Below are 12,905 nucleotides of genomic sequence, written 5' to 3' on the forward strand. Positions count from 1 at the left end.
AGTGGACATTCTGAACCTTGTTTGAAGTCAGTAGGTCACATGACCAAGGAGCTATTGAAATTTGAAAGTTTGAAAAATTAATGTAAAAAACGTGTGAGATGAAAATGGACAAACTAAAGGGTGTGCAATGTGTAGGCCCACTGAGTGGACATTCTGAACCTTGTTTGAAGTCAGTAGGTCATATGACCAAAGAGTTATTGACATTCAAAAATGTTAATAAATAATTTGAAATAGTGCGAGTTGTAAATCGACAAAAAAAGTGTTTTTTTGGGGGGTATAGTGGTGTATACATTTTGTGGGTTAGATGGTGGTGCAATTTATTTTCTCAATTTCCCCTAGTTTTTTGTGACAAAATGTGCAATTCACACTCCGACCTGTGAAAGGCAACAATAACCAACACAGCGTCCAGTCTACCGGAAACTCACACGAAGAAGAAGTAAACAGAAAGTGAACAGTGACTACGAACAATTTCCATTTTAGCGTTTTCATTGTTATTTTGATGTTTATTAACACCCTGGAACTCAATAGATGACTCATTTAACTGCACAGCACCACATACTTGCAGCGTGTAGTGTTTAATACGCGCTGGAGACTGGACTTGTTTGATAGATGTTTTCTAGGTAACGCTAACAATGGCTAACTGTATGGTTTTTCACACTCAAATGGCCTCCATCATGGAGGTGCTAGCGAATGCAGCTGTAGCAGAGATCTGTAAACTCGTAGACGACGATTATGCAGTGTTTCGTTTGGAAATAACTCAAAGCCAGAAAGAAAACAGGGGATTGCGAAGGAAACTACAGCTACTGGAAATGAAAGTGGCACGGGAGCGCACAGAGAGGACAATGAGAGAGCGCGTCCTCGCCAGTCGTCCCAGTAGTGTCAAGATCCTCGACCGACACAGAGGAATGGCAAGAGGTACATTTTGCATAACAGTGTGTTGTGAACATTATTATATTGCAGTGTACATACAGCCTTACCCATGGATCTTGGGTCCATGAAATGAGGTATCAGCCTACTCAGTGACAGCCACAAATTACAATTCTGAAGAGTTTGTAGACATATTTGCGTCGTAGTTCTTATTGTGGAACTGTGGGGAATCACCTCACCTTTCAGCCTTTCCCATAAGGTGGCGCACAATTGGCCCAGCGTCATCCGGGTTAGAGTTTAGTCGGGGTAGGCCGTCATTGTAAATAATAATTTGTTCTTAACTGACTTGCCTAGTTATATAAAGGTTAAATAAATATCGTGCCTATTTAATATTCACATTGCAATGTACATCCGTACTTATGGATCTTGGGTCCATAAAATGGGGTATTAGCCTACTCAGTGACACCTACAGAACACAACTGTGAATAGTTTAAACAAATATTAGCATTGTGGAACTTATAACTGTGGGAAATCACCTCATTATACAGCCTATTCCGTACCAAGATCATAGGTATAAGGGTGCACATTGCTTTTCAATACAATAGACTGAATAGCGATGTGATTTCCCACAGTTAAATACAATAAGAGCTACGCCGCTAATATTTGTGTAAACTTTTCAGAATTGTAATCTGTGGTTGTCACTGAGTAGGCTGGTACCTATGGATCTTGGGTCCATGAAATGGGGTAAGGCTGTACAGTGCACATAAGTACGCCTTCAATGCAATTATGAAGTCTACATCCACAGTGTGATTAACACATTTTGTTGCGTTAAACTAAATTGTCTTTTGTTGAATTTATAATACATTTCAACCTTGTTTAAAATGATCTGATCTAGTCCAATTGTGACATGATTCCACTATTTTTATCCTTTTGCATCAATGGGGGACTTTGTTTGAAGGCGAACAACCACTCGTTGCTCATGCTAATGTTGTTCATGATACACACACATTTTTCAGAAGGCCAAGGCTGTGCAGCCTGTCGCCATTCATATATAGCGCACTGCCTCTTCCCTGTTCCCTTCTGCATGTGTTACCTAGAATTGGGTCTTGGTCACTTTTTGGATAGTATGCAATAAATGCCCTGATTACTTAACTATCTTGCAATGACACAATATCATATTCTAACCAGATTCTTGATTACTGCATTTCCTATTATTTCCTCAATGAAAACAATGTGATGCAAGTAACAATACATTGATCAATACAAAGCATATTAAAAAGTTATGAAGTGTTACCTTGCCAATTCTAGACAGTATCAATAGTGAACAATATATCATTGACAGTGCCTACCTCTTTCCCCCCAATCACTCTCTCTCAGGTGAAGGACATCTCACTGGAGGCTACAGGAGCTCTGTGAAGCCAGCGGGACACAATACATGGAGAGATGACCAACCAATCACTGTTGATGAGGGGAGTGGAACCTCAACCCAGAACATTATCATGCTAGAGGTTTGTGTAATAGTGGTGCATTAAAAATTACGGTTAATTTGACAAGTTTATTTCATAAAGGCTCCCCTTAGCTATTCACTTGCTTACATGTACATCCTTATTTATCTGCCATAGAGGAGCTTGTGAGTCTTCCCTATGACATTGTTATTCAATTCAACCCATGTACTGGTAATAACCTCCTCTTCTTGTGTCAGTCTGCAGACGCAGAGGCTGCAGGTCCTGGAGTAAAGCAGGAGAGGTCTGAAGGAGAGGAGGACACACAGCACAGCAGAGACATCCAGGCTGGAGCGCCCCCTGTAAGCACAGAGGAACCCACCACTGTCCCAGCACAGCCCAGGACCCGACGCAGCATCACGGAGGTCAGTGGAACGCAGAACGTCGTCCTCAAGTCAGAGATCGACACCAAGACTTTAACTGTGACACACAGGCTCTTACACACAGGTTCTGACCACAGATCAGACCCAGAGAGACTTGGGCGGGGGAGACTGGGCTGTCCTCCTGCTCCCGGTTCTGACTACTTACCGGTATTTCACCAGAGGATGGTTCATTGCCGTGGGGATGGTGATGATGACGCGATAGACACTGGTGGTGATGATCCGTCTTGTTCTTACACTACGGAGATGGGCCCTGGCAACATGCCCTTGGGTTTAGAGACACAGACTGATCTGTCTAGAGGGGACTGGAACCAGTACAGTAGTAGTGTATACTCTGAAGGGTGCCTAGATGGGAAAGAGGAGGTTATAGTGGTAGATGAGGTGGCTGTGAAAGAAGAGGGCGTCATTCCTCCCACATGGAATGCAGATAGTTCCCTAGAAAACAGACACTCACAAGGCAGAGATTTCTTAGATTACAGGGAAAGCTTAGAGACAAATCCAAATGTTGAGACCCACTCCCCTTCACACGCATTCAATGATCGCGACCCAGTGTCCACGTCGATGGGACCTTCCGATTCACACGCCCGAGTCCCTTTTGATCAGGTATTGAACTCAAAGGACCAAAGGGCCAAGGCTCGGGGAGGGGGAGCAATATCGGGCAATGGTAAAGAGAAACGGTTCCTCTGCATGTTCTGTAACAAAGGCTTCAGCTGCTCCCAGAATGTGGAGATCCACCAGAGAGTCCACACAGGAGAGAAACCTTACAGCTGCCCACAGTGTCACATGCGCTTTGCCCAGTCTGGCAGCCTGAAGCGGCACCAAAGGGTCCACACGGGGGAGAAACCCTACAGCTGCCCCCAGTGTGAGAAGAGGTTCTCTCGCCAACACCTGCTGAAGACGCACCTGAAGGTTCACACGGGAGAGAGGCCGTACGCCTGTACGCACTGCGGGAAGAGGTTCTCAGAGAGGAGCTCCCTCCGGATACACCAGCAGAAAAATCATTCCACTCTATAACAGAAAGTTTGTTTAGATCAAGCCCTGCAATAAATATAGACTCAGCGACATGACTTAGATGCACAAAGTAAACGACGGTAGTGGGTCAATTTCTACGACAACTAAGAGCGTTGATGCACAAGGCTAAACTTCTCTGATGTTTTGGTCCTGCACATTGTAGCAGCGTGAAGCGAACCCGTGTACATGTGCAGATACTCTGTGACTGTATGAGACCATCACGCTCATCACAATATCTGTGGTTCTGCTCGTGGCAACCACATAACAAGTCTTCCTTTTAAAGACAGGTTCATTTTCATTGTTGTCAGAATAACAGATTTCAGTGTTGAATATTCCTGGGTAGAATATTGCAGTCAGGCATTGTGTGATACACATATAATTACAGTGCCTTCAGAAAGTATTCACACCACTTTACTTTTTCCACATTTTGTTGTGTCACTGGCCTACACACAATACCCCATAATGTGAAAGTGGAATTATGTTTTTAGATATTTTTACAAATGAATAAAAAATTAAAAGCTGAAATGTATTGAGTCAATAAGTATTCAACCCCTTTGTTATGGATAGCCTAAATAAGTTCAGTAGTAAAAATGTGTCACATAAGTTGCATAGTGTTTAACATGATTTTGAATGACTTCCTCGTCTCTGTCACACATACAGATAATTGTCAGGTCCCTCAGTCGAGCAGTGAATTTCAAACACGGATTCAACCACAAAGACCAGGAAGGTTTTCCAATGCCTCACAAAGAAGGGCACATATTGGTAACTGGGTCAAATAAAAATAAAAGCAGGCATTGAATATCCCTTTGAGCATGGGGAAGTTACTAATTACACTTTGGATGGTGTATCAATACACCCAGTCACTAAAAATATACAGGCATCTTTCCTAACTCAGTTGCCGGAGAGGAAAGAAACCACTCAGCGTCTTCACCATGAGGCCAATGGTGACTTTGAAACAGTTACAGCGTTTAATGGCTATAGGAGAAAACTGAGGATGGATGAAAGGCATTGTATTTACTCCACAATACTAACCTAATTGACAGAGTGAAAAGAAGGAAGCCTGTACATACAAATATTCCCAAACATGCATCCTGTTTGCAAATGGGCACTAAAGTAAAACTGCAAGAAATGTGGCTAAGAAATTAACTTTGTTCTGAATACAAAGCGTTATGTTTGGGGCAAATATAAAACAACCCATAACTTAGTACCACACTACATATTTTCAAGCATGGGGGGGGCTGCATCATGTTATGGGTGTGCTTGTCATCGGCAAGGAATTCGTTTTTTTTATCAAAAAAAGAAACAGAATAGAGCTAAGAAAAGGCAAAATCCTAGAGGAAAACCTGGGTCAGTCTGCAACAGACACTGGAAATGAATTCACCTTGCAGCAGGACAACAACCTTAAACACAAGGCCAAATATATGCTGGCGTTACATAACAAGACGACATTGAATGTTCCTGAGTGGCCTAGTTTCAGTTTTGACTTCAATCTGCTTGAAAATCGATGGTAAGACTTGAAAATGTCTGTCTAATGATCAACAACCAATTGGACAGAGCATGAAGAGCATGTTTTAAGGATAATGTGAAAATATTGTACAATCCAGGTGTGCAAAGCTCTCAGTGACATACCCAGAATAATCAAAGCTGTAATCGTTGCCAAAGGTGATTCTAACATGTTTTGACTCGGGTTGAATACTTATCTAATCAAGATATATTTGTGTTTTTTTTTTTTTGAAAACATTCCTGAGACACTTTTAATGAGAAAATGAATACAGTTCAAGTACATGCAGATTTGTTGTTGACTTGTGTGTGTTGTTTTCATATGGTGTATTTAACTTGTTTCTGTTTAATAAACACAAAATGGGACTTTTCATTCTAAGACTTTCATTGAGACTCTCTTTAGTATAAATCACATCAGATCTCACCCTATTCTGCATACATACAACAGTGCTTTATAACCAATATACACTTACTAAATATACTTACACATACCCACACACAAACACCTACTGTACATGTCAAAATAGTTTAGTCAGGTTTGTCTGATAATGACTTTTGACTTATCATAGCTGACTAATTTTTACCCACAACATCATATATATGTCCACCATGATGGGTTTAACAATAATGAAGTTATTCTGTAACTACAGCAAAGCACTCAAATGTAGTGGGGTAAACAACCCATGTTGAAAGTGTGTATGTACCTGAGGGAGTGTATGTCTGTGAAATCTGTATCACCTGTCACTTCCAGGAGGATGAGGGTCCAGAGGTGCTGCTGGTGAAGGAGGAGGGTTGGGGGAACCCTGAGGGGACCATGGTCATAGAGGACAACCAGACTACACCACCTTCTGAAACCACAGAGGAACCAGCTGAGCAGCACAGGACCACACACAGTCTCCCTGAGGTGAGGCCACGGTGAACTACTGTCCTTCAGAGTAGGAGTACTGATCTAGGATCAGTTTAGCCTTTTAGATTATATGGAAAGATCCTAGATCAGCACTCCTACTCTGAGATTCTTTTGAGGATACGGGCCCAGCTATTGATGAATTTTGTCTTAAGTGTGGGACCATGCCTTTAAATTATCTAACCATTTTTATTTAACATTTATTTAGCTAGGGAAGTTAGTTAAGAACAAATTCTTATTTTACAATGACAGCCTACCCCAGCCAAACCCTCCCCTAACGATGCTGGGCCAATTGTGCGCTGCCCTATGGGACTTCTGATCACTGCCAGTTGTGATACAGCCTTGGATCGAACCAGGGTCTGTAGTGACGCCTCTAACACTGCATCTCAGTGCCTTAGACTGCTGCGCCACTCGGGAACCATTAGTGTCAAGTAATCAAATCAACTAACACTTTTGCATAGTATCAAATTAACTTGCATAGTACTCATAGCAATCCATCATTACCCAATCAGAAGATGCTCCATAGCAGGGTGCTCATATCAGATTTCTTGATCCAACATCCTCTCACTCTGTATCTCTTACAGTCAGTAGACATGGAGGATGGGAAGCCTGATCTGCTGCTGGTCAAAGAGGAGACGATAGAGGATGGACGAGAGAGCACTGACCTGCTGAGTGGACTAAAGATGGGGGAGCAAGGTAAGGGAGAAATACATATAGCCTACATACAGTAATAGATCTTCATTGGGAATAGTGATGCACCTGGCTATAGTGTTTTCTTCATTCATAAAATTAAATCAATACAACTTATGTTTACATACAAAAACGCATAATGTTTTAACTTTACCAGGTGATTGACCAGGTAAAGACACTCCATACGTAGAGAAATCTCTGTCATGCTTTGTAAACCCTCTTCCTACAGGTGGTTGGCTGGAGGCTAACAGAGGAGACTGGGCAGCCATCATGGATACCCAGACGGGTGCAGCAAAGGGCCCAGGGGATAACATCACTGATCAGGCCAGGACCAGAGATGACATATTGGAGGTCAGTGGATGGGACACTGTCCTCAATTCTGAGCTGGGGATCAACACTGTTAACCACAACCAGAAACATACAGTCCAACAAAAAACAACAACCAAAGACAGGCTGAGACCAGGGCGAGGTGTAGATTTGGTCTGCGGGGACATGTCCATATACGGCTGGAGAGAACAGACAGACTCGGCTCGCGATGCTGTTTCATGCTCCTATAGTTGTGATTCAGTGAGACTGAGAATTACTGTCAGGTTAACTCCCTAACAGGTGCTGCCTTCAGCCTGCCTTCTATAGGATCTAGCAACTGGAACATGGACCCTGCTACAACACAGCCACTCCCTGGCCTTCGTCCTCCTCACACTCTCCTTATGTTAAACCAGACCTCAGACAATGCCAGTGCCTCAACACTAAATGGCTACACAAGCCCATTGACAGTAGTAGTAATGCTATCAGTAGATCCGGTGGCAAAGAGAATCGCTTCCCTGGTTCGTTCTGTGGGAAAGCCTTCAGTTTCCCCAAACAGGTGGAGATCCACCAGAGGATGCACACAGGGAAGAAAGAATTTAGCTGCCACCTGTGTGAGAAAAGGTTCTCCTACCAGCCCCACCTGAAAAGGCATCTGAAGGTCCACACAGGAGAGAGGCCATTCACCTGTACGCACTGCAGGAAGAGGTTCTCAGAGAGGAGCTCACTCTGGATTTGTCAGCAGAAAATGTGTAGAGTATAGTGACATGTAATATTAGTTCGTTTTTAGTTAATTCTGTTGGTTTTAGATGTACAGTTGAAGTCGGAAGTTTACATACATCTTAGCCAAATACATTTAAACTGTTTTTTTTCTAGTAAACATTCCCTGTCTTAGGTCAGTTAGGATCACCACTTTATTTTAAGAATGTGAAATGTCAGAATAATAGTAGAGAATTTTTGTCTTTCATCACATTCCCAGTGGGTCAGAAGTTTACATACATTCAATTAGTATTTGGTAGCATTGCCTTTAAATTGTTTAACTTGGGTCAAATGTTTCGGGAGTCTTCCACAAGCTTCCCACAAAAAGTTGGGTGAATTTTGGCCCATTCCTCCAGACAGAGCTGGTGTAACTGAGTCAGGTTTGTAGGCCTCCTTGCTCGCACACGCTTTTTCAGTTCTGCCCACACATTTTCTATGGGGTTGAGGTCAGGGCATTGTGATGGCCACTCCAATACCTTGACTTTGTTATCCTTAAGCCATTTTGCCACAACTTTGGAAGTATGCATGGGGTCATTGTCAATTTGGAAGACCCATTGACGACCAAGCTTTAACTTCCTGACTGATGTCTTGAGATGTTGCTTCAAAATATCCACATAATTTTCCTTCCACATAATGCCATCTATTTTGTGAAGTGCACCTATCACACCCACAACATGATGCTGCCACCCCTGTGCTTCACGGTTAGGATGGTGTTCTTAAGCTTGCAGGCCTCCCCCTTTTTCCTCCAAACGTAATGATAGTCATTATGGCCAAACAGTTCTATATTTGTTTCATCAGACCAGAGGACATTTCTCCAAAAAGTACGATCTTTATCCCCATGTGCAGTTGCAAACTGTAGTCTGGCTTTTTTAGGGTGGTTTTGGAGCAGTGGCTTCTTCCTTGCTCAGCGGCCTTTCAGGTTATTTCGATATAGGACTCATTTTACAGTGGATATAGATACTTTTGTACCTGTTTCCTCCAGCATCGTCCTTTGCTGTTGTTCTGGGATTGATTTGCACTTTTCGCACCAAAGTACGTTCATCTCTAGGAGACAGAACACGTCTCCTTCCTGAGCGGTGTGAAGGCTGCGTGGTCCCATGGTGTTTATACTTGCGTACTATTGTTTGTACAGATGAACGTGGTACCTTCAGGTGTTTGGAAATTGCTCCCAAGAATGAACCAGACTTGTGGTTGTGGAGGTCTTGCGTGATTTCTTTAGATTTTCCCATGATGTCAAGCAAAGAGGCACTGAGTTTGAAGGTAGTCCTTGAGATACATCCACAGTTACACCTCCAATTGACTCAAATGATGTCAATTAGCCTGTCAGAAACTTCTAAAGCCGTGACATCATTTTCTGGAATTTTCCAAGCTGTTTAAAGGCACAGTCAACTTAGTGTATGCAAACTTCTGACCCACTGGAATTGTGATACAGTGAATTACAAGTGAAATAATCTGTCTGTAAACAATTGTTGGAAAAATGACTTGTGTCATGCACCAAGTAGATGTCCTATCCGACTTGCCAAAACTATAGTTTGTTAACAAGAAATTTATGGAGTGGTTGAAAAACAAGTTTTAATGACTACAACCTAAGTGTATTATGTAAACTTCCAACTTCAACTGTATATTCTTCACTGATGAAGAGTGACAACTTTGTCCCTTTTTAGGTTGATACTGGTGTTTTAAAGTGAGATAAGGATGGTGCCGTAATTCATGTTTACTTGACAAGTAGTGAAGCTGTATGAAATGTAAATGTTGAACCTTTTCCAAAGTATCTTAACATTAAATCGAGGGTACCATATTTACAGAAAAGGTCAAGTGTTACCATAGTGAGAAAAGTTATTGTACCTGTCACATGTATTGTTTGTGCAATAAAATGACTGAAATTCATGTTTGTGATTGTATGACCATTTTGTTTAAATTAAATACAAAATTGACTCTCTGCTGACTGACCTGGTTATTTTTGTATCATTGCAGGGACTGAGTTGCTCTTATCTCAGTCGAACCAAAACATTATACTTAAATCTTTAATTAACACAAGGACATTTTTTTTATAATGAACTCCAATGGCTCCATATTGTTAGGTACTTGAATCACAGTGTTAGAGATGGGCTTGACTGTGGTTAACATTTTATAATATCATGTCATGTTTCTATATGTACAGCAAAGAGTTTCTTAAATGCTTTTCTGTACAATCTTTGTTTGCAGTCTGCAGTACATGAAGACCTGCTTATATCCAGTGTTACTGGTGGGAGAGAGTGGACCTCTGAAGCAACTGATCACATACCCTGGCCCCGGATCAGAACCATGGATCAGGAGCCTTCAGTCTTCCTTCCCGAGTTGGAACAAGGACCCAACCAAGAAGGACAGAGACTCCTCCACCTCCACACAGAACACAACCAGTGGACAAGTGGATTGAACAACCTCAGTCCTGGTGGTCAGCAGAGAGACCGAGGCTCCAGTCAGGGATCCAGTCTGCAGCCCAGACCCTTTTCTTCACAGTCTCAGTGCGGGGATGAAACCGGGCCTTGGGCTGATAGAGATGGACCCTCCTGTTCCTATGATACAAACACCACAGTATCCATGATGAACAGAGCAGGTTACCCTGGGTTTCAGCCTTCACAGAGAGTGATGGGAGACCCCCCTGGTGGGAGTCTAACAGGAAGTCTGTCTTCTCCTTCAGGGTCTTATCTAATGCCTCGTGACTGGGTTCATAGAAGGCCTGAATCTGTGTCTAGTCTTCCTCAGTTACCTCCTGGTTACCCCACCAATACAGACAGGGTCAGGATGGGCGTTCACAACAAGAGGTACCTAGCCTATAACACAGAACACAATTCCAACAACACCCCGACAATGGCTAGAGGTCAAGGAAGTAGTTCAAAGATTAACCACCTGAGGGTGGTGGCTCCTGCTTCTACCTCCTCTGGTGTCATTGGGTCACAACGTGGGAGGCCGAGCATTAAGGCGGACGCCGACAAGCTGTACATCTGCCCAACGTGTGGGAAGCGCTTTGCTAAAGCAAACTATGTGAAGGAGCACCAGACCATTCACACCAAGGAGAGGCCCTTCAAGTGTAAGCTGTGTTACAAGAGCTTCTCCTTCCTGAGTAACCTTATCAGACATAGGAGTGTCCACAATGGAGAGAAGCCCTTCAGCTGTACCCAGTGTCACATGCGCTTTGCCCATGCTGGCAACCTCAAGAGGCACCAGAAGGTCCACACGGTAGAAAGTCAACAGCTGACCCCAGTGTGAGAAGAGGTTCTCCCACCAGCACCAGCTGAAGATGCACTTGAAGGTCCACACAGGAGAAAGGCCATTCACCTGTACACACTGCAAGATGTTTTCAGAGAGGAGCTACCTCAGGATACACCAGCAGAAAATGCACACAGCCCATGTATAGAGTATAGTGCATGTAATGTAGTAATAGTTAGTTTGTAGTTAATTCTGTTGGTTTTAGATGTAGTAGGGAACTGGATGAGGTGACATGAGGGAAGGACGATTATGATGAGGTAGAGTAGATGATATGATGTTTGGTGTGAAGGTGTCTGTAAAAATGCTTTCCTGATGAAGAGTGAAACTGGCCCTTTAGGTTGATACTTGTGTTTTATAGTGAGGAATGATAGTGCCTTAATTCATGTTTACTCACTTTTATTTACATTTTAGTCATTTAGAAGACACTCCTATCTAGAGCGACTTACAGGAGCAATTAGGGTTAAGTGCCTTGATCAAGGTCTCATCAACAGATTTCTCGCCTAGTCGTCATGGAGACTTGAACCAGTGACTTTTGTTCTTAACTGCTAGGCTACCTGCCAGCTACTTGACATATAGTAGGGAAGATATGGACCAAACTTGTTTTTGCGTGGATTCCGAGACGCAGTTAGCTTTTAACAGCTAGGAAACACCGCTAACCAAACAACAGTGCTAGGTGGCTGTACTACAAAAACACCGGTCGTCATCGTGGGAAAGAAGCATTGTTAAAAACTTTTTGGAAACAACTGGTTGCAGTAAAGAGCCAAACTGGATACTAAGGAGATCCTGAGGGGAATCGACGAGTATCAACAGCTTTACGCTATGGAGGAACAACATACTCCATGGAAAGATCCAGCGACCTCACAAAAAAAGATACATTAATCTACAGACCGACGATTTACTTACCGTTTAAGTAGAGGCTAGTGCTCTGGCTGGAATCCATGCAACACTGGAAAAGTTGTATGAGGAAGTAGCAGGGCTGAGGGGGGAGTTTGGAGTTTAGCCAGAGTAAAATGTTGATGCTCCAAGGAGAGAACAAGACACTCACAGCCAAGGTAAAAATCCACAATTCCAACATGGATTGTCAATTTAGGAAAAACAGAGTGACGAGGGAGTCGCTCCTAGACCTACAAAGTCATAGCATGCGTGAAAATCTAATATGTTATTGGATTCCTGAGGACGCATCCAATAATCCAGAGGGCGTGATCAGATAATTCATGCAGTCCGCCTTGAAACTTCCTCTAGAGACTGTAAACAAGGTGTCTTTCCACCGAGTACACAGACTTGGTGCTCAGAGTGACAAGACCAAGGGTCCCTGACAGATCATCGCAAAATGTGAACACTACCAACAAAAGGAGCTGATCAAAAGCAGGGGAAGGGAGGTTAAAGGGACCAAATTCGGTCTTATTGACCAATTTCCATGTGAGATAAACGAACGTCGCAAGAGGCTGTATCCTGTACAGAGGCAACAGAGGGAGAGGGGTAAGCGTGCCTTTCTCATTGTGGACAATGTCTTTATAGATGGACAGCTATTCGAGACAGCTCCATAACACCATGGCTGTACTAAATTCTACAGGGACTTCAGGTTACAAAAAAAAGAAAGTATGGGAACTGTAAAAACATCTTACCACTATAAAGTGGATATGAACACACGTACTAAATTACATGCTCGCTTACACATACGGACTTATACATACACACTTGATCTCGCTCTTTTCTCTCACTCTTCTCTTTTCTCCCACT

The 12,905-nt window shown here is 42.9% G+C and overlaps 1 protein-coding gene across 2 annotated transcripts; it reads left to right on the forward strand.

Moving 5' to 3' along the window:
* The first annotated feature begins 413 nt into the window (after window positions 1-413).
* LOC135507682 (gastrula zinc finger protein XlCGF48.2-like) lies at window positions 414-9,855 on the forward strand. 2 transcript variants are annotated; one of them, XM_064927282.1, is made up of 6 exons: window positions 414-915; window positions 2,245-2,375; window positions 2,570-2,734; window positions 6,012-6,164; window positions 6,749-6,860; window positions 7,084-9,855. In XM_064927282.1, the coding sequence occupies exons 1-6, from the start codon at window positions 633-635 to the stop codon at window positions 7,455-7,457; spliced, it is 1,218 nt and encodes a 405-aa protein (XP_064783354.1). In that variant the 5' UTR covers window positions 414-632; the 3' UTR covers window positions 7,458-9,855. The 2 variants fall into 2 exon arrangements, with proteins under 2 accessions (XP_064783354.1, XP_064783353.1); XM_064927281.1 differs by lacking the exons at window positions 6,012-6,164; window positions 6,749-6,860; window positions 7,084-9,855 and having other exon boundaries at window positions 2,570-5,633.
* Window positions 9,856-12,905: the final 3,050 nt, after the last annotated feature.

The sequence above is a fragment of the Oncorhynchus masou genome, chromosome 21, assembly GCF_036934945.1.
Source record: "Oncorhynchus masou masou isolate Uvic2021 chromosome 21, UVic_Omas_1.1, whole genome shotgun sequence".
NCBI lineage: Eukaryota > Metazoa > Chordata > Actinopteri > Salmoniformes > Salmonidae > Oncorhynchus > Oncorhynchus masou.

What these genes read in the sequence shown, in the direction of transcription:
- LOC135507682 (XM_064927281.1), top strand. Translation starts at nt 633, where the DNA reads ATGGCTAACTGTATGGTTTTTCACACTCAAATGGCCTCCATCATGGAG. An exon ending in ACACAGAGGAATGGCAAGAG is followed by an intron (nt 916 to 2,244) that starts GTACATTTTGCA and finishes ACTCTCTCTCAG; the next exon opens with GTGAAGGACATCTCACTGGA. An exon ending in AGAACATTATCATGCTAGAG is followed by an intron (nt 2,376 to 2,569) that starts GTTTGTGTAATA and finishes TTCTTGTGTCAG; the next exon opens with TCTGCAGACGCAGAGGCTGC.